At 45.9% G+C, this 21,839-nt stretch overlaps 1 protein-coding gene across 6 annotated transcripts in view; it reads right to left on the minus strand.

The window, feature by feature from the left end:
- The window catches only part of ARHGAP29 (Rho GTPase activating protein 29), an 89,426-nt gene extending 69,569 nt beyond the window's left edge, over window positions 1–19,857 (minus strand). For 3 of the 6 annotated variants that reach the window (XM_014599728.3, XM_059728067.1, XM_014599727.3), the window contains exons 1-2: window positions 19,763–19,857; window positions 16,874–17,219 (exon numbers count right to left, since the gene is read on the minus strand). In XM_014599728.3, the coding sequence (XP_014455214.1) occupies window positions 16,874–17,135 (262 nt within the window). In that variant the 5' untranslated portion in view covers window positions 17,136–17,219; window positions 19,763–19,857. Of the gene's footprint in view, window positions 1–16,873; window positions 17,220–17,682; window positions 17,787–19,431; window positions 19,568–19,758 lie in introns of those variants that run through there. The other 3 variants (XM_059728066.1, XM_019479099.2, XM_019479100.2) reach the window with 3 other exon arrangements.
- Between the last annotated feature and the right edge of the window lie 1,982 nt (window positions 19,858–21,839).

Below are 21,839 nucleotides of genomic sequence, written 5' to 3' on the forward strand. Positions count from 1 at the left end.
GGATTTAATAGCAGCCTTCAACTACCTGAAGGGGGAGGGGATTCAAAAAAGGATGGAGCTAAACTGTTCTCACTGGTAGCAGATGACAGAACAAGAGCAAGTCTCAAGTTGCAGCAAGGGAAGTTCAGGTTAGATATCAGGAAAAATTCTCTCGGGGGGGAGATGGGGAGGGTCATAAAACATTGGAACAAGTTACCCAGAGAAGCTGTGGACTTTCCATCCTTCGAGACTTTTAAAGACCCAGCTAGATAAGCCTTGGCCCGGATGATCTAATTGGGGATGGTCCTGCTTTGAGCAGGGGGTTGGACTACATGACCTCCTGAGGTCCCTTCCAACCCTAACTTTCTATGATTGGGAACCCCAATTCCTTTTATAAGCATAAATTGAAGAAAAAGAAAACTTAAGCCATAGTAGTATATGAAAGCCTGCCCAAGAGACAACAACATTAACAATATGCTGTTTCAGGAAAAATGAAAAAAAACCCAGCATAGTTCTCCTGACCCACTTTATACACTAGAAATGTAAATTTTAAAGCAGAGATTCAGGACAAAGACTCAGGACATCACCACAGTCATAACATTTTGTGACAGGAGTGGAGATTGAAGGACTCAAAGAAGATCCATGGAGAAATCACAGTTTTATTTCTGTATGATTTCAAAAGGATTCATGCCTGCAATAAGACTGCATCTGACCTAGCTTTATAACACGATAGTTCAGGTACCAGAGGCAAACTAGTCCCAGCAGCATAGAGCTCTGCATAGGCTAATTTACCTTGCTTCTTATATAAAACGAGTGAAGGGGTCTCAATGCTGTACTGAAGCCTACAGTGCTACAGTTGACAGGCTTATTTCCAAGTACTAGCTGTTTAAAGAAAAAAATGAAAATGAAAGGCAAGGATTTTGAGTGATAACTTTTTCTGCATCAACTGGAAGAGCCATTGGACAAGCTTACAGGAATCAATACCCTTTCAAAAAGAATCTTTGCTTCTAGAACACTTCTTCGACTTTCTCAGCTCCAACACTTCAACTCTTTAAAATGAGTCTATTAAACTAAGGTGTGTGGTTTGTTTGTTTTTTAAAGGCTCTGCACAAGAGCTTGCATTCCTTTGCACTTATTGAATGCTTTCTCCCTCTGTTTGCTCATTTGCACCTTTATGCATCAAATCTAGCCTTCCCAATTTTTACTAACAGTACCCAAGAATAATAAAAGGAGCATTCAGGAGTCAACTCATTTGGTGGGCATGAGCTTTTCCTGAATCATTTGTCAGCTGTTTTCCGTTAAACATTAAATAAGAAGAGAATCTGACTAAATAATCTCTCCCCTCTCAGCTGTTAAAGTTTCAGCAAATCAATTTCTTGATATCAGTCCCACTAGCTCTCCTGTCCCCCGGCAAATGGGGACTTGTAACAAAAGATTTAAAATGCTCAAGTCGTCTCTGTACAGCATGATGATATAAAAAAGGGAGGAAAACTTTTTTCCTTTTCTAAACCAACCATAAAGTGCAAAAAATGTAATTTAAGAGCACATAATATTTTCCTAATTTAAGATATTTTACTTGTTTTAATGACACATTAAATATCCAATTATTTTAAGTCAGCCAAATCTTCTGAAGTTTCTGTATTGGGGTTGATTTTACATTTTAAACACTCACATGAGCTCAAAACACACACCCCTACGGACTGTTGTTCTTAGACACTATAGCAACAAGTGAACATTTGTTCTGAAGGAATGCAGAATATGTGGCTGGGGGAGGGGAGGCAGTTTCAACCACAAACCAGTCTGCTAATCAAAGGGTCTATTTGGTTATCTTTTAACTTTAAAACTACAAATAAACTAACTGAAGAGGGGAGTATTTAACATCCATCATTTACAATCTGCATTCAATAGACTCTTTACCTCCTCCCCCCCCACGCTATAAAGATGCAGAAAACAGCTTTGCAAGAAGTGAATTCCAGGATTTTTGTTCTGTTTACAGAGTAATTGGAGTAGAACTTTTCCATGAATCTGATGTTACTGTTAAGATATAGAGTTCTGCACAGGACTAGTAACATTAATAGTGCAACTATTGTTCATCTACTTGAGTTTTCAGTGGTAAAAACAATCTTAAGTGCATCTAAATTCTTGAAACTACTCTCATTTTCACCTGTATTTGATAATGCCTCATCACCTTCCCCTAGCAGCCATGTAGACTGTTATTATTCCACATAGAAAACTAAGTTAAATTTGTAGGCACATTGTAATTTGAATGTATACTGCCTGTCAAGAACATTATCGCAACGGAAGGGATGGACATGACGACCAGGACGGGACAGGGGGACGGAAGGACGGACAGACGAACTCAAGTTAGAAACCAGTAAATAGGTTTACAGTTCTGTATTTGAATTTTCATTATTTGATCTTCAAGGACTGCATCGTCACAAAGGAACAGGGAGCAGGTGTTCCCTCCAGCGGAATTCAAGGACTTAGAAAGCAGGGCCATATCCCCATTATTTGCTGGCTGGCTACAAAAATGTCGTATTAGCTGAAGAGGTTAGAATTCCACTTTGTAAAGTGGTGATTAACATTGTACACTTCAAATCTTCACAAAAAAGTCCCACTTGATTTTGCAGGTCCCAACATCTGAGGACCTAGGGACTCTTTACCAGAACCTTGGAAGGAATGGCACTGACAAACCAGCGAGTCCGGAGTGAGGAGAATTACTGTGGGGGTTTTTGATGTATGGGAAAGAAGTACCAAAAGAGGTCAGAAAAATGGTTGTCCCTCCTCTCCCCCAGGGACTCTCTGCCAATCAGCACCAAGTGGCAGGGCCGCTTCAAAATATCTGTGAAATGGACTCTGTGTTGAGACAGAGCTTCAAAAATGGCTTTGCCTCACTGTGATCTTAGTCGGTCCCTATTTATAGAGGGGGAGGAAAGAACTGTCCTTTTGCTAACTTCAGTAGGCCCACAAAACAGGGGAGTTCACATCTGCAGAACATGCCATGCACCTGCACGCTCTGTAGATATTCTCACCTTCCTGAGAAGTTTGTAAGCCAGGGCTCCCACCCATGGATCCATTCTTCATGGAAGAGGAACTGGGGAAGAAATGGAGGCTGAAGAGAAGGTGGGGCGGGTGGGTGCATAAGAGAATGGTGAGGGACTCTGCAGTCCTCAAGTTTCGCTCACAGGAAGAACCCTCAAAAAGTGTTAAGAAGCTGTGCCCCCCTCACAAGCTAGCTGGAAAGGTGAGTCACTGTAAACAGAAACTCATTGTCTTTGGCAGTAGTACATGTCTCATGAGGTGTTAAATCTAAATTTAAATATTTAGTTTTGCCTACTATTTATTCCTGTTTACTTCTTGCATTTCCCTCAGCCTGAAACAATAACATCAGCTTCACTTTCAAGTAGGCAAAGCTGTAACATTTTTACTATAAGTATTTCACAGTAGTGGGTGTAGAACATGGTGAAGAACAGGATCTGTGGGAGGGTACAGTGATATGGTCATGCTGTTCTTCAATTCCTCAGCATGGCATTAATGCCACTAAGACCGTGCGGCACACGCACAGTGAGCGCTCTGCCACCCACTATTTACACCCCTCCTTTTCAAAATCCTAGATCTGCAACTGCACTCTACTGAAGAGTTTACTACAGGTCAGAAATATTCCCGCAACCTTCCACCTTAAATGTTAAAAATGGGTTTTTAGAACAAGCTTTTTGGCCATATTTGACACCACTTAAAACCAGCACAGAAAGCCAATTCACATTCAACTTCAATTATTTTTATCATTCAGAAAGAGAAACTCCAGGAGCCTAATATCACTCTTTCTTCCACCTGAGCCTAGTTTTTTTGTGTCATAACCTGATGTGATGCCTGCCATTCAACTAGGGTCCAAGACCTAACAGGCCAATTGACAGTAGGGTCAGGTACCTAAGCAAGAGTTTAGAGGAAATTCCCAACTCAGTACTTATACAAGACTCCACCCTGAGCAAAAGTAAGTACAACAGTGGTTCTGCAGACACCAGAAGCATTATGTACCAAGAAGTCAGTTCCGCTGGTGCACTGATAAAGATTTTTTGGCCAATATTGATGGCTGATTATTAACCAGCCATATCAGCAGATACCAATCCAATTCCTGTTATGCAGCCCGGCAGCTTGGAGAGCAGCATCTGGCTGGTAAGTCAGGGTGGGAAGGGCAGATCAAGGCCCCTCAGCGAGGGAAGGAGTGCGGCAGGGGTAGGGGATGCCCAGCCAAGGCAGGGCACAGCACAGAGCCAAGCCGTGAGTGGCTTGCCCGGGGGGGGCGGGGGCAGGTAGCAGCTCCTGCCACTACATGCACCTCTAGGGAAGGCATGGGTGGCATGTGTCCCCTGGATTTGTGTGCAGGGCAAGGACAGGTACTCGCTGTACCTGCCGCATCCTGGAGTAGGGGCTGGGCCAGGGCTATGCTTGGGGCAGGTGGCAGTGGCACGGGGAGGGGGACTATGTAGAAGGGGACTGTAGCCACTCCAAAATTTGCCATAGCCTGCCTCCCAGCCCCATCCCCACCCACCTACCCTGGGTGCAGCCCCAGCCCAGTCCCCCGCATTGGGAAGAAGCTGGCACAGCCCCCAGCCCTAAGCCCACAGTGAGCAGCCCACCCTTGCCCCATGCACAAATAGGATGGCCATCACAGAGGACATTCCCGTTTTCTGCTACTCTGTCCCCTGTTGATACAAAACCCAATGCCTTTGTCCTCTTTTTCCTTCAGGAGAAAAATAGAGGACAAAAGCATCTGGTTGTGAATCAATAGAGGATAGAGGACAACCGGACTGTCTTCTATGATGGCCACCCTATGCACAAATCCATGGGGGCATATGCCCCGTGTCTCTCCCAGGGGTGAACACAGTGGCAGGAGCTGCCCCAGCTCCACCCCCCAGATGAGCTGCTCACAGCTCTGTCCCATGCCCTGCCTGGGCAGGGCCTGTCCCAGCTCTACTCCTTCCCTCATCATAGAGGCCTTGATCTGTCCTCCCTATGCCCCATCCCTCCCCCACACCCCTTTCCCCCCACAGACCTACTGGCCAGATGCTGCTCTCCAAGCTGCAAACAGCATTTACCCGTGACATTAATCAGGCACATTGGCCAAAAAAAGCTTATTGCTGATCATATCAATTTTCCTTTTATTGGTACCAATTCAATATGGACTGATATAATGGCACACCTGTAGTCACATCTATGCAAGAGTAGGTTGATATGTTTAAACATGCAGTTAGTTCATTATGGGCCAAGTCTGAGGTGCTGCTTTAGAAGATAAAAGTTATCAAATACCCATTTCAACCTTAAATTAGTTTATGATATAGTTACAAAATCCTCAGAAAAATTAAATGAACTGAATCGTGCTTTAGGCAAAGTTACCAATATCCTGGGATTCTGTAATTATTGTTACAGGATTTTGGTATTTAATTGGACAGGACAGTCTGTTTTACCCATTTAGTGTGGGGTGTAATCTGGTGTGGAACGGGAGCCACGTGGTAGCTCAGGAAAAGGAAGGCTGCAGGTCAAGAAGGGGGGATGGAGAGAAGAAGGGAAGAGCGAGGAGGGGAGGGGAGGGGGGCTAGTATCCATAGCCTATGAAACTAAAGCAGCAAACAGTGGATGACCTAGTGACATCATCATCAATTAAGCAATTAACTGCTTGTTCACAGGTGCTCCCTCCCACCCAGCCTGATAGCCACTGCAGAAGACTGGGAAAGTGCCTGGCCTGCTGCTGCCTCCCCCCCCACCCCCTTTCATGTGGGCTGTGTTGTCTGGCAGGGCCTGCTACCACCTCCTTCCCACCTCAAAGGCCCAGGAAGGGAGTGCTGCTGCCACGTCCATGCTGCTGTGTTATCAGTTAACTGATATAATCAGAGAAGGTTAAACTGATATTTTTTTTTAAACAATGTTTACATCCCTAATTTGCTCTGCTCTATCTGCTATGTCAGGATCAACATGTCTTTCTTTACCTGAATTACTTTTCCCTTTCTCCAAGATACCTAAATGTTATTTAATCAGCAAGCAAATTGCTTATGCATGTGACAGTTACTTTACTGAAAGGACAGAACATAACTGCTTTATAATGGTTTAATTTATGTATTTTAATTGGGTCTTATACCTTAAGGAACCTTATGAAACAGGAAGCCACCAGTTGAGAGACTACAGTTTTAGAGATGAAAAAAAAATGTGGCTCAGCACACTAACGTGCGAGGGGCAGAACTTGTTTAATGACTGCAAGGCAAGTTGAGAAACTTTTATCAGAACTTGGCTTACAACAGCTATCAGAGTTGCCTACCCCTCATGTATTCAAACCCAGAATACAGATTCTACTCTTCTAGAGTCTCAGAGGTCATTAGATTGGTCATTTTAATGCAGCATGCTAGAGAGAGAGGCACTCTTACTGAAACATATCAGAACTATTGAATTAGGAAATAATCAACTAGGGTAAACAACAAATATTGAACAATTCCCGGTATTATAACAATTATTGCATTCTCTCTTTAATTACCTCTATTATTACAGACAACTGTTTATATCAGATCTCTTCACTTATTCAAGTTAGTTTATTAGAACTTTGTTAAAACTGAAGCTCATGTTTTGAACAGAGACATTCCTAAAAGAAACAAAAAGATTAAAAAACAACAACACAGCACTGTTTTTAATTTGATTAGAATACTGACTGTGGCAAAATTAGCAAAACACCAAGAAAAAAAAAAGGACTTCTGAAACAAGCAATCTTTCATATGCGACTCTTCTGCCTTATCTACCCTACTCTTTTGACATCTGCTATAGTACTGATAGGCTAGGGACAGACATTCAAAAAGCCTGAGCCTGAACTGATTTAATCTTTGCAGGTTAGTTTAACCTGGCTAGGCTGAACCAGTTTGTAACCACAGACGCATCCCCTCTGGACTGAAGAAATGCAGGCACATGCCTACAGTGGCACAGGCTAGAAGCTGGGGGGCACTAGAGCAGCCCTCCCTTCCCTTCCATTATGCTGAGCTGAGGAGGGCATGGCATGGCTAGGCCCCCCACCAGCCCAGCAGGGAGTTGATAATAGAGCATTCATCAGCCCATCAGAAAACAAAAGCCTCTCATTAGTTCAAGCTCTTCTTAAACCACTTTTTCCAAGGAAGGAACCGAGGGTATTACCAGCTGACCTGTTGATTAGCTTCAAGAAAGCTTTCAGCAGACACTGTCCTGTCTGCCTTACACAGACACCTCTCAGGATTAGCTAGCATACCACATGCTGGCTACTCAGTGTTGTGCGAGAGGGGAGGGGGGGAATCCCTGCTTGAGCAGGGAGTGGTGGTGGGGAGGTAGGGAAGGGGGAAGCCAGGCAGATGCCACTGTACCTGCAGTCTCCGCTGTAACTCCAGCAAGGGAGCAGAGGGGAGGGGCTCTCTGGAGCACAGAGCCTGGCCCAGGGCTACAAAGCATCTGGGATGCTGGGAGACTGGTTTAAGTGAAACCAGGAAAAGTACCAATGCTCCTAAGACTATGATAAGCCACTTTAAGTGACTACCAATTTAAAGCATCTCCTTTTAAGAGCTGCCCACCTTGACATTTTAAGGCCCCAATTTCCAGAAGGGCTGACCACTCATCCTCTGAAAGGTTAGGACACTTTTTAAAGCATCTAGATAGTATGTAAGCATTTCCAGCTCTTGTCATCCAGCTGCAAAGATGCTAGAGTGGCCAACCCGCAACTCCGGAGCCACATGCAGCTCTTCAGAAGTTAATATGCATCTCCTTGAATCTTTGCATAAGTACACAGTGACCAGCTTCCATAGCTCTTATGTCACATCATGTGATGTGACTGCTTGCAGTGAGCTCATTACTCAGTTTGGACTCTGGAGCTGCAGGTGTAGCACAGGGGTGGCCAACCAACAGAAGAAAGAGTTCTAGTGAAGAAGCACCTTTAAGGCAACACACATCCTTGCTACATGAACAGAAATATAGTTGCTACTCCTCCCGTATTTGGATGCATTCTCTCTCTTTCTGCCCTGTGTCCACAGGGCCCACAATTTAGGTACCATCCTGAACAGAAGACACAAGACTGATGTTGCTTTCACTGAGCATGCCAAGGACAAAGCAGAGAAGACAGCCTTGCCAAAGGTGTGCCTTATACAGTCTGCACAAGTTGCAATTACTACATATGTCTAAGTCAAGTATCTTGTATCATTTATAGAAGTCGGGCTACAACTAACCTTACCAAAGGCAACTCCTTGCCTGCCACAAATCAATATCTGCTTTCTTTAGGTGGGATCATTAATTACCTACCTAAGCAAAAGGATTACACATCCAAAATTCCTTAACATTGAAAAAAGTACCCTACACATTGCTACATTTTTCTAACAAAAGTTTCACTGATTCAGTATAAAGAAGGAAAACCTGCAACCCTATCTATCTGAACTGTAACATATCCTTCTAGGCCCCTGGACTCAATATTGTAGTATTCATTTTATGCATACTGTACACTCTAAAAATATCTTGCAGTTTGGAAGCTGAGATATTAAGTCTCCTAGAAGCTATGCTGCAAAATATGATTCTTTAAGAAGTGTGGTATTAAAGGCAATATCCAAGCAGAACTCCAAAATACCCAATTACCATTTTGGAATGTAAGCTACACTTATAGTAACTGAAGATAGAATGTACCCAAGGGGGTGGGGGATAAGCTTTGTGCAAGAAAGGACCCAGAAACACCCACATAAGGTATAAAGGACAACACTTTGAAAATTACTTTTATCACAAATTTTATTGAAACCAGCAAGTAATCTACAGGCAAAAAATAACTAAAACCAGAACAATACAATGCTGAAGCAGTCATACTAATACCAGATGCAAAGTTTAGCCTTTCAATTACTTCTAATGAACTACCATGAAAGACCTAGAAACAGCAGTCTACACCTGCCAAAAAAATGAAAGTGGTGCATTATATTTCTACAGAAAATAAGTATTGCAAAGGGCACAGTCACAGGACCCTGTCATTTGCTACATCAAGGATGGGAGGAAAGCAATTTTTTCTTCTATAATTTGGTACAATTAATGGTTACCAACGCAACAACACAACGACATGCACTTATTGGAAGATTCTTGACTGTCTAGTACAAACCAAGTTAACAGGATGGACAGCAAGCTTGGAGTGGAAACTCTACTTCTATATAGACCTCTGAAGTCCAAAAAATGTATTCCTTTCCACACAATTGGATTTTTAGTTTTAAAAAGACGCTGTACTGAACATTTTTGCAATATAATATTTTGGAGACTTTGAAAGAATTATCCAACTTTTTGGCCTATATCCAGCACGCAAGCATGGATGAGCATAATTAGGGAGTGAAGGGCCAGAAGGGCACCAGCCCCAGGCTTCAGAATACCCTCCTCCCACCCCAAACTTGTTACTACAGCAGGGGTAACCCTGTGCTATCCAGCTCTGGGAGCCAGGCAGTACATCTGGGGCACGAGAGGGGGTGAGCTGAATGTCCACTCCCCCCTGCTCCTGGAGTTTTTTTACAGTAGGGCACAGCCCTGAACCCAGCAGTATATCTGGGCGTATTTGGGCTGAGCTAGAGCAAAAGGGACCAAGCCTAATGGGCAGCTCCCAGGGAGCCTGCAACATGAGGCTGCTGCTGCCAGACTCTGTGCCACTGCTGCCTGGCTTCTCTGCACAGAGAGCGGCATCCCCTCCCCTGCCATAGATGCTGAATGATCTATGTGCCTCTGCAAGCATGGATCTGGGCTAGGTCCAGCAGGCAGGCATGCTCCCTTTGGCAGTGATATGTTTTTCTTTTGCAGTATGCACAGTCCTTTGGAGACACTGAGCAATTGCTCCACTTTTCCTCTCCAACAGCAAACCTGAGTATTCTCTCTCGCTCTCCTTATTCAGGATGCGAGAGAATTAGATCAATTAACACAAGCAACAACGTCTTTAAAATGTAAATGACACCCAACTTAATATCTTTCTTCTGTTACAAATGATGAACCTATAACCCTTCCTGGGGTCTGAGACCCAGACATGGAAGAGGGCAAGCTAGCTAAAAGTCAATATAGATGAACGAAACAAAGTGATACTGGTGTGCAGACTAGACAAAGCTTGCACCCATCTCTTTGAACCAGGGATGTGTACCTGTAACTTTGGGTATTTAGTTCAGGGGTACTCAGCCCCTGGTCTACAAAACATATCTGAGCCACAGAGCCATGTAATCCAGACTGCCGGTCTCCCCATGTGGCCAGAAATTTGGCAGTGGGGGAGCGATGGCAATTAACATGGCCACCCCCACTGCTCCCCTGCTGCCAAATTTCTGCATGCAGAGCTAAAGGGCCTTACATATACTTACAAAAGCCCAAAGGAATATTTTCAAAGTCACAAAAAAAAAAAACAGTTTAGCACCAAATTCCCTATAGCTTTTAAATGGCTGAAACATAGACACCTGCCTGTTTTTAGAGCTTTCCCAAGTCTCCTTGTGGATGCTCTCTATACAAGAGATCACCTCTTTTCCAGTATGATATGTTGCAAGCTGCCCACAGCATAGGCAATAGGCTGCCTGCTAGGACATCCTTCAAGGCAAGGTATTTTTCTATCCTCCACCCCCAACAGGATGGACAAAGCTGAACTTCTGAGACTTTTCAAAACTGTTTAATTCTGCTTTTAAAAACAGCTGCTGGAATGTTTTAGTAGTTACAATTTGGGATATACACTTTGGATATACACTAGGAACTAGGTCTGAATTCAGAGGCCCCACTCTAGTTAGAACATGCTTTCTCCACCATTCAATATAGCTATAAGCAACAGGACCAAGCCCTAGAAGAGAATCAAAAGGAGAGAGGGAGGGAGGTCTGTAAAAGTGGAACAGTTGCCACTAGAGGAGCCCGAAGGTTAACATCATGGTGTGAAGGCTCAGGCCACTGTAACCAGAGTTTGAAAAAGGAAAAGGGCCTCGTCTGATCCCTCCCCTTAGGATTACAGGAAAGTAGGGCTGGAAGGTACCTCACAAGGTCAGCTAGTCCAGATCCCTGCTCAATGCAAGATCATCCCTGAATAAACCATCCTAGCCAAGTGTCAGTCTGATCTGCTCCTAAAAATTTCTAGGGATGGAGATTCCACAATTTTTCTAGGTAGCCTGTTCCAATGCTTGACCACCCTCAGCCGCACCTTGTGTGCCTTCCGGCTTTTCTGCCTCTCTCCAGTTACCTGTGCCAGCTGTGAAAAGACAGAAATCAGGGATGAAAATACTCATTACTCTGTCTTTCCTCCAGTACCATTTTTGTCTCTTATCCCACAATAAACTCCAGAGATCAGAAATACAGCAGTGCCACAGGTTCACAAATTAATGCAATTCAAAAGTTGTAGCTAGTGAACATTGCTCTACTATGACTTAGCAAGGTTGCGATCCACAGAGGAGCACCAAGAGCTGCCTGCATACTCAGGAAAAGGATATCTGGTAATTTATACTCCAATTTCAGAGGTCCTCTCTATATCCATACACAGTATAGTTGTTAGAATTGGATATTTGAAAGGTCAAATAAAGTTGGGTCAATTGACTGGTAAAAAATTGTAAACAATTGCCAAGAGGTCCAAATTATACACAGTAAAAGCACAAATTTTCCATTAAGAAATGTGTCAAAAAACAATTTAAAAAAATAATACTTCTGCCAAGAAAACAACAACAAATGTATTTTTTTTTGTAATTTGCTATAATCTTTGACCGGTCAAAAATACAGGCAATTGACCAGTCAATTGATAATATTTGACCAATCAATTGACCATTTTGCCAATCCCAATAATTGTTTTTACATAAAGAATAAAATCTTTAGTTTTGCGAGAAAAAGCTTATTTCTTACTCCGAATAAGTACTTTACACAAACTCTTTTTAAAGTCCCACTTTATGTAGCACCAATTCTTAAGCAGGACAAAGGTCAAAGTTAACGCAGATTAGAAAGCACAGCAAATCATTGCAATGATGTTTTTCAGCAGACTCTCGCAGGTTAAAAGCAACACTCCCTCTGAAACCCAAACAGCACAATGACAAACAATTATAGAAAAGTCTGGATCTCAGTTAACTTATTTATAAGTTATTTATCCATACGCTCTTCTGAAGTCAAATGGATGCATTCCTTTCTACATAGTTGAGTTTTTAGTTTTAAAAGCATCTAAAAATTGTATACACAATTAATTCTGCAACAAACCATGCGAGTAATATTGTTCTGAAGGAGCATGGAAAAGTTCTTATCTGGTCCCTGATGTTGATTATTTTGCACCAATGATTCTTAACCAGGGTGCCGCAGTACTCTGTGGTTCTTTCAAGGGTGCCACACAATGCTAGTATTGTTAGGTGTGCAAACACGATTCACAAGATAAATCCAAACCTTTCAAATACAAATCCATATCATTAAAAACATTCTGATCTGTTGTGATCTTTCTGAGATGTTTGCAACAGAAAAATTGCTCCATTATTTTTCTGTAGTCAGAAACTGAACAAAAACTAAGAGCTGGCATTTTCCAAAGGATGTCTCAAGACTAAGGAGTGCCTCAATTCTAGAAATGTTGAGAACCACTATTTTACAGTTTCAGAACAAATATGTTATACAATTCTTAAATTGTATAACTAGTCAAAAGTTTTGGTTTTTTTTATTTAACAGTTTGCCTCAAGGACCTCTCATCATGCTAAGACCACAGCATTGCATTATTCCTTGATTACTCCAGTTTGCCAGCTATTAGTTTTAGCCCAAATATTGGGCCATTTTGAGTAGAGGTGCAATTCAGCGTAATTAATGCAGCTTAACTTTATTTTGTATTACCTATCTTTGCTATATTCTTTTGCAGTTACTGTTGTAACTATCCGTGTGTGGGCGTATCAAGTACAGAGACAATGTGCCTGTGTGTGTCCCTGTTCCCACAGCAGCAGCTTGCACTCTCCTCAGAGAGAGCTGACCGCCCCAGCAGTACCACATGCCAAGCCCTGCGGTGACTAGGCTTCCTGTGGCAGCAGCCAGCAACCTGGCAAGTTGGGGTGCTAGCAACCTGAGCAGCACCATGGTCAGAAACTCCACCCCCACAGCCAAAGTGGTTGGGCTGCTGGCAGCAGCCAAAAACACCATGGTCAGATACTCTATTACGGTGGCCAGAGCCCCAGCTTACCACAGCAACAGCCAGACCCCTGTTTTTTCAGGGGCACGTGCAGCTCCACCAGCACCTTGGGCAGAAGCTCCTCTGCTGTGACCAGAGCCAGGGCTCTGGCCACCATGGCAGGGCTTCTTACAGAGGCAGCCACTGGCAACCAAAGCAGTACCACAGGTCTCCACTGTGGCAGCCCATATCCCAGTGAGAGCTGGGGTGCTGGCAGCACCAGTGGCACCCCAGGCAAAACCTACTACTGCAAGTATAGCCAGGCCTCTGGCAAGGTAGTGAGCAGGATCTGGGTTTTCTGTTTCCCACAGAAAAACAAAGTAAACCACAGATTTTGCCTTTTACTAGAGGCAAATGTGGATGTCTCGTTTTATCAGAGAAACCCGTGGACTTAGCAATTTTGCAATGACAAGAAGTGGGAGGAAGATGGCGAGACAGGGGGCACCACATTCATGTACAGTACATGGCCCCAGGCAGCCTGCAGAGCAGCTCCAGCAAGTAAGGGGGTGTAAAAAGAGGGATTTTGGTCCCTGTAGGGAGGCAGGGAGCTGGGCAGGGCTGGGGCTGCTGCCCAGCCAGGTAGTGTTTGGGGCCTGGGGCTGCAATGCGTGGCTGCAGGGCCCCAGCAAGGAGCAGGACTGGGCTACAGGTAGCTCGTCCAGGGGAGGGAGAGGGTCGGCTCCCCACTGCCCCGTGCACTCCCAGGGGGCAGGGGGGACCTGCACCACAGATCTGTACACAGGGCAGGCGCAAGCTGCAGGCTCCCACCCTGCTTCCCTCCCTCAGATCCTCAGCAGCCCAGTGGGCATGACTCAGCACAGCAGGGAACAGCCGGGCCGCACGGGGATCTCCTCACTGATGTGAGCTCCATGCTCCCTGGTGATGTGCATCCTGCGCATGCCGCTGCTTTGAGGAGCTCAGCCCCACGCACAAGAAGCGTGTCACCAGGGCAGCACAGAGATTGCAGTAGCGAGCAGGTTCTCCACACAGCTCCCCTGCTCCCTGCTGCACCAGGTCATGCCCACCAGGCTGTAGAGACCCCTGGGAAGGGCAGCAGGGAGCAGCAGGTTCACGCAGAGAAACTGCTCACCGCTGCGAGCTCCACCCTGCTTCCCTCCCCCAAGGCCTCCGCAGCCCAGCAGGCACAACATGGCATGGAGCAAAAGGAGCCGTGCGGGGAAGCTGCTCGCTGCTGCAAGCTCCACGCTGCCTTGGTGACATGCCCCCAGTGTGCAGGGCTTAGCCCTTCATGCAGGAGGCATGTCACCAGGGCAGCATGGAGCTCACAGCAGCAAGGAGATCCCCACATGACTCAGCCATTCCCTGCTGCACCAGGTCGTGCCCACTGGGCTGTGGAGGTCCCAGTGGAGGGAAGTAGGGTGGGAGCCCAAGCCTGCAGCCTGCACCTGCCCTGCGTACAGAGCTGGGGGGCACGGGTCCCCCCCATCCCCCCCCCCAAGAGTGCACGCAGTGGTGGGGAGCCACCTCACCCAAGTCTGCAAGCTGGGGCGGGGCAGGGGGCGCGGCCCTATGGACCCGAGTCTGTAGTCCTGGCAAGTATGCAGATGACACACTAATTGCATTAGTCATCTTCCACACTATTTGTTTGGCTCCTCAGAGTTTAAATTGAAAATGAACAAGCTTATTAGTTAAAATGGTCTTTGAGGCCACTAGAATCAAATTGTGTTCTGGAAGCTGTTTTCTAAGAAATGCCTTAATATGATGTCAAAAGATGCCAGACAGACATCCAGATCACAGACATGAACAGGACTCACCTCAAAGTGGTCAGGTTTAAACTCAAAGTTGCCCTGTATTTCAGACCCGTTCAAACTTTTTGGTGCAACTGCTTCAGTTTAAGTACAGGCTCAAAGCTAGACCTGAGTTAGGACGGAGTACGCTCCAAAGCTTGTCAAACCTCTCTCAATTATACAATATAAAAGGAGCCTTGGAGCTCAAAACGATGCTGCCCACATTCCCATCTTGAACCCTTTTTCCCAGTCTAAACAAAGCCTAAGTTAGCTAAGCCTCAAATCCACAATACACCAGTTTTTTTTTCATTCCAGCTAATATTTACTATCCTGTTTATGATCAAACTTGGATGTATCCGAGAGTTCCTAAATCCTCTAGCCTGGAAATCTTCAAAATGTTTATACAAGGAACATTACACTGACCCGGAACCCAAAACAGAAAGGTCAAATATGGTCTACACACCAGGTATAAACATGATCCTAATTTCATTTTAATAAGCCACATTCCAATTAAGGAACCCTTCTGCTGTTAGTATTCTCCCACAAAGAAGAAACTGCAAACCATCAGATCATGTAGCTAATCTAACTCTTGGTATCTACAAAATACTGTCCTGACTAAAAATGTCTGATGTGCTGCAAATGTTATGAAATCCAAACCACCAATGCATTTTGCCTTTTCCATTCCCTTCAGCAGCAAAAATGATGCTAATCAAGTCCAGCAGCAAGTCCACTGCTTTTGTGCTTAGCGGACAGATACATGCCCAGTGGCAATCAAACCATGCAGGAATAGCTCAAGATTCTGCCTAAACTTTAAAACCTAAGACTTACTGAACATGCTCATTAAAAGCACAAATTGCAAATTAAAGAAGAAGGACATTGGGATGCTGGCACTGATGAGAGTATAAAGGAGATGAAACCATCTAAAGGTAAATAGAGGGGAATAAGTGCTGTATTCATGAGATCCTGAACTCTGTCCAGATTTGCCCAATATAAACTGCTACCAACAGAATACTTCTTAAATAGTGAAGGAGTAAAAGTTATTGAGCCTCATCAAAACCAGAACCCAATGCCATCGCCACCTTAAGGAAAGGAAAACAAAACTGCATGCTCTAGAGCAGCAGTCAGCCACCTAAGCCCATGGGGGCATTTTATCTGGCCCACACAGCTAGGGGGTTTCTAAAGCATTTCGGGGGGGGGGGGGGCTTTGAATTTCAGGGAGGGGTGTTTTACCCATAGTGAGAAGCTACAGCAGTACTGCATGGGGGGATGGAGGGGGAGTGAGAGTGTAGTGGCTATGGTGGCGGCAGGCAGGTTGGAAGTGGACTGCCTTTCTGCGTCAAAGACATTGCCAACCCATTCTTGAAGCTGGATCTAAGGCTAAGCAAAAAACCTTTAGTTTCCACCTGTTGACAAAAAGTAGCATTTAAGTACCTTGAGCTGTAAAGAGGTAGTATTTCTAAGAGTTAAAATCTATTAAAAACAAACAAAAGCAAAACAGAACTTGAAAAGTAAATTTAAGTGATTAAAATAACAGACTGTTGAACAGCCTCCCATGTTATTACAATTGTGACTGGATCTCAGCCAAATCACCAACAGCATACTCTGGAATTACAAAAGCAGTTAGTAGTTTAAAAACTCTAATGGGCTGATCTAAACAGTCTCACTATTTTTCCAATGTCAGTTCAGTCAGTCTGATAGGAAACAGACTTCCCCTGCCCCTCCTCCTCTCTTTACTCAAGTCTTACCAATTCTAGCAGCTCTAGATTTTATGTCTGATTATGAAACAGATTGCACTGTGTTCTGTTGAGAAAACATAGCACCCAAAGTAACAACCACCATTTCCTGTAAGCATCATGAAAGTGCTTGGCCAGGAGGGGGGTGGGGGAAGAAGAGAACACAACAAAACAAAACAAAAAAAATCACAATAAAGTGACTACAGCTCCTATGAGCACAGGTTTTTTTTTAAGAATTTCTTCATTAGGAAATGAAGAAAAAGTATCTTACGTACCTTCTGATAGAATGGCCTCTCTCAAATAAAGTAGCACATCTGCAAATTTTCTCACATCATTCACCAGTTGCATGATGTACTCTGGATCCACAATAGGACTGTCATAGCAGTCCGAGTTGGAGCTAATGCTGCTCAAAGAACTGCTCTTGGTGCTGCGCCCCATTCCCCAGTTTCCTGAATTAGAGATGGTGAAGAAGCTGGAGGTAGATAGTCGGGCTAATCCCAAACCACGCTTGTTACTTCCACCGTTCTGTCGCAACATCCCAGCTGCTACAGTGCCTCTGAAATGTTTGCAGTTAACAGTCGACTTCACTTAATGCCCATCTGACAAGCCAAAGATGAAGCCCTTAAAATTAAGAGGGAGAGAGAAAAAGAAGAATACACTTAGTGGAAACAGAAAAGAAAATAAACAAACATTTATGAAATATATAAACTTTTGTACTAACAATCCCAAAGGGGGACAATGACTTTTTAATACTAAATATTTGGATATTAAAATATGTAATTAAGTTATATTTTAAAATCTTTTATTAACTTGAAGTTAACTTAGGTTGTAAAGCATATATCCAAAGACAGAACCCCCAAATAGCCGATGATGGTTTTAATCAGTAAATAATCAGTACAAAAATCAGTAATTAATTTTTCCCTACACAAATATAACTTCTGTAACTCATTCCAGGTCACTTGCTTCCTGGTTTGTTCGCTCCTGAAGTCCTAATACTCATCTTTGTAATGCAGACTGAGGTCTGTTTTGCACTGTAAATTTTATCAAAACTGAGCACGGTTGGTAGAAGTTATGTAAAAATTACCAAGAAACTACTCTCCCTGGTCAGTGCTCTGCCCAACCTCAGTCACCAAGTGATGTTGAGCATCCTGTCAGCTGGTAAAATCAGAGGCCACCACATTCAGTGATGCTAAATTTTCATAACATAAACCAGGTTTAGCGTTCTTTGACTTACTAATGTTTGCTGGAAAAAAGAAAAGTGTTCTGAAAAAGATGAACATTCAACAGCGATGTGAAATGTTAAAAATAACTGCATTTTTTAAGAGATAACTTGTTAAAACAGAAGATGAAGAGGCTAATGATTTTTCAAAAGGCAACTTCTCTAATATCAGATACAAATCTGCAAGATTTCAGTTAAGTTGATTTTACTTATCAGTTGAAGGGTTTTATTTTATTTTAAAACTTCAGCACAATTACAAATTTTACACACAAGGAAAGCTCATACTTTGAAGCAAGCATGTTAACAGAACTAAGCAATCATCTGCATCCATTTAAGAAAAAAGAGCTATGGCTACTTCATTATGCCAAGTGAAGTAATTCATTTCACAGCATCAAGCTCCAGGTGGCAAAGTCAGGTACAGCTCCAGCAACTAATCACAGTCTACTATTGCCCACCCCTGGTTTACGGGGTAATTATTTTGGGCGGAGGGCCACTTACTAAGTTTTGGCAAGCCATCAAGGGCCGCATGACAGGCAGCCCAGGGCAGATAAATATTAATTTTCTAATTTGTTTAGGGGCCCTGCAGGCCAGATAGAATGGCTTGGCGGACCATATCTGGCCTGCCCGCCACGTTTTGCCCACCCCTGCCCTAAACACTAAAAGGAGAAAATACTATGTTTACACTGTATGTTTAGCTTTATCAAAGAAAGCTAACACACTGGTTAAGAATTGGACTGCTGAGGTGTTTGCATGTAGGTGAAGAAGTAAATTTAAACCATGCACGTTACCCAAAGGCTTATTATAAAATTAAATTGCAGATATTAGCCACAGTATAGCATCATACTCATAGCTGTACAAGTTCAAGCTGAAGCAGCTACGTTTCAAAGCCAAGTCACATGTCCTGAATTCTTCTGCTGTGCAACGTGATGAGCAGCACTTTTATGAAATTCAATTATTTTTCTCCCCTTTCTTTTTTTAAAGAAATTCGACTGCACAACTACAGGCAAAGAAACTGCCTCTGACGAAGGCCAGTGGTAGGCAAAGTTTACATTTAACAAAGTGTTGAGCAAAACCTTTGTGCAACCTCCTTCACTCTCATGGCCAGAAAGCTACTTCGCAACCCTGCCTGCGGCAGAGCCCCTTCCTTATTTTAAGGAGCGTGGGATCTGCTACTCCTGGGACTCAAGCAACATTTTCAGTCACTGAAGAGAAACCCATTTCTTTTAAGTCCCAAGGGTTTCAAAACCAGAAGAGAAGCAGTAGCATGGGATCTGGTCCCCCCACAGGTGCAGGCTTTGTCAGTGCCATCACCTTTTAAAGCTGCTCTCAGAGCTATTTTGCAGAAGTTTCTCCTCTGCTGCTGCGTGCAAACCCCAGCAGAAGGGCAGAGCGCCCTGCCATGGAGGGGAAGCGGCGGGGAGAGAAAGGTTCAGACAGAAGAAGGGCGAGAGCCGGCGGCGGACGAGCCCGAGCCCGAGCCCGAGCCCGAGCGGCCGCCGCCCCTCGCCCGCGCCGCGGCAGAGCCAGGAGCCGCGCGCCCCACGACACGTGCTGTCCACTACTGAGAGTGTCTCGTGTTCCCCCCAGAGCTGCCCCGCCCCGCCGCTCCCTCACCATCGCCCCCGGCTCCTGCCAAGCGGCGGCGGCTGCTCTCGGCACGACGACGGGAGCCGGGCGGGCCGCGCCGCGCAGCTTGCCAGGAGGAATCAAGACCCTTGAGCCAGACCCGCCCGTCCGCGGCCCCCGGCTCCAGCGCGGCCAGGCCGTCCCCGCGACCCGCGTCCCTGGGGGCCCACCCGGCCGCAGCTGCCGACGCGCAAGTCCTGCCGCGCGGGGGGCTGAGCGCCACGGACCCGCCCCGCAGCACACGGGCCGCGGGCGCAGGACCGGACCCTCCCCGCCCCCAGGCTGGGCGCGAGTGCTGCGCCCCACGGCGCTTACCGACCTGCGAGGGGCCGCCCGGGCGGGAGCAGCAGCCGCGCCGCCGCCACGGGCCCTGCGCACCCCTCAGCCGCTACCGCCACTGCCTCCCTCCCGCCCCGGACACGCCCCCGCTGCCCCCCATTGGGCGGCTCCGCTCCAGGGGGCGGGGCTATGCTAATATCCCGACAGGTGGGCAGTGCGAGAGGGGGCGGGCGCCACGCGCGCAGCTTGCGCGCCGCTACTCCCGCCCGCTGTCGAAGTGACCCGGACCGTTTCCTCGGCTGGTTCAGCGCTGTGGTTTGCCCCGGGCCACTTCTCTCAGGGCCCTGGAGGAGCAGCGGGGGTCTGATCGCTCCTGGCCTCTTGTGGGCCAAGACCGAGAGTAGCTGCTGCACGGGGTGTTGCTCGGAGGAGACGGACGTAAATGGCGTTGTGTAGTGGACGGTGCACCCCGTCCAGTGCGCTGCGGCCAGGACGCCCCACCACTCTTGTAATTAGCTTCCTATGGGACAGCTGCCATTGGGAGGATCTGGGCTACACCCTACTTTATGGAAGTGGGGGACTTCTCCCTAGCTTGCTCCTGTGGCCTTTGGCTAAGTGACTTGAGGGCATCCAAACCACAAGCCTCTGGGCTTGGGCCTGCATGGAGGACGCCCGCCAATGGATTTGGGAGTGTTGGAGGCCCAGGGCTGAAAAGTCTGCTGTGGAGGATGCTTGCTGGTTGTAGCACCACATACAGTGTTGCTAGAACGATTGGGTGTTGCTCCATCAACAGGATTCGAAACTGCTAATTTGACCTGGAATAAGAAAAGTTTTACAAAAAAACAACAACCCGTGAGCCTGATCCAGCCATGCAGGGATAGGGGCTAACGCCACAGCATAGGGATGGTCACTGCAGCCACGGGGCTGCATGAGGCACTAGCCCTGCCGGCCCCATGCAGCTGTGCGGGGCATGGAAATTTGGCAACGAGAGAGTGGGTGCCAATGTTAATTGCCACTTCTCTCCCACTGCCACATTTCCAGAGCCACGAGGAGCTCCACAGCCCAGATTATGTGACTCCTTGAGGTGGATCTGCCCATGGGCTCAGGACTCAGGGCCTTTGATCAGTTCAGCAGGGTGATCCAGCTGCCACTGGGTCTCAATTGCCCCAGCTGGTTGCCAGTGTCCCAGTGTCTCTCCCAGGCCAGCCAGTGTCCAAACAGCAATATCCAATTGCCAGAAATAAGAAAGGGCTGGACCCTATGTCCTGGTAAGAAGCCTTCTGATAAGATAGTTGCCAGGAAATTAGCTTGCCACAGCACAAAGCAAAGGAGAAGTCAATTCAGTGAATATCGTGCAAATAAAATCCAGGGTATGTACAGGACTAACCAAGTGGGAAATGGGCTTCCAGACAATGATCCTGTGGCAGAAATGCCACCATCTGTGTCTCTCTCCAGAAATCTGTCCCTGTCAGCTTGGGACACTGGGGTTGAATTCCTAAGGGAGTGGGGATTTTCCTCCCTGCCTACATGACAAAAGCCTGGTACCTAGGGTGTGGTCCCTCTGGTCACCTGAGTGTGGGGAGGGAAAAGCTCCTGCTCATCTGCCCAGGTAACCAGTGATGCTTTTTAAATTGGTTGGCTAATTGCCAACACTGCTGGCTTCTATTGGACTGGGCTGCTGAGGTCAGAAAGGCTATATAAGGGCCTGGTCCAAGAAGGAGGAGGAGAAGCCATTTTTCCAGCATGGCACAAGCATCAGGACGCAGGGAGAGAGTTTGATCCATCTGAAACGCTCTGTCTCTGGAAATCTCCGAGCCAGATCTCTACCATTTGAATGATACTTGTGTGTGTTTCTAGAGAGCTAGTCAGCTCACAGTGATGCATTTGCGTATCAAACGGCTACTTCAGCCAGACTGTTTTGCTCAGTGGTAATCCCTTGATAGTGCTCTACCTCTTACCCTATTCTACCTCATCCTGTCGGGAGCAATAAAGTTCTCCTTTGTGACTAGTGTAGGAGACTTATTGAGGGGTGGGTTTAATTATGCCTAGGAGGCCCCTTGGGTCAGTGGACTAAGGGAGACTATCTTTTTTGGCCCCCAACTTGGGGAAGTGCCCCA

The sequence above is a fragment of the Alligator mississippiensis genome, chromosome 5, assembly GCF_030867095.1.
Source record: "Alligator mississippiensis isolate rAllMis1 chromosome 5, rAllMis1, whole genome shotgun sequence".
Lineage (NCBI taxonomy): Eukaryota > Metazoa > Chordata > Crocodylia > Alligatoridae > Alligator > Alligator mississippiensis.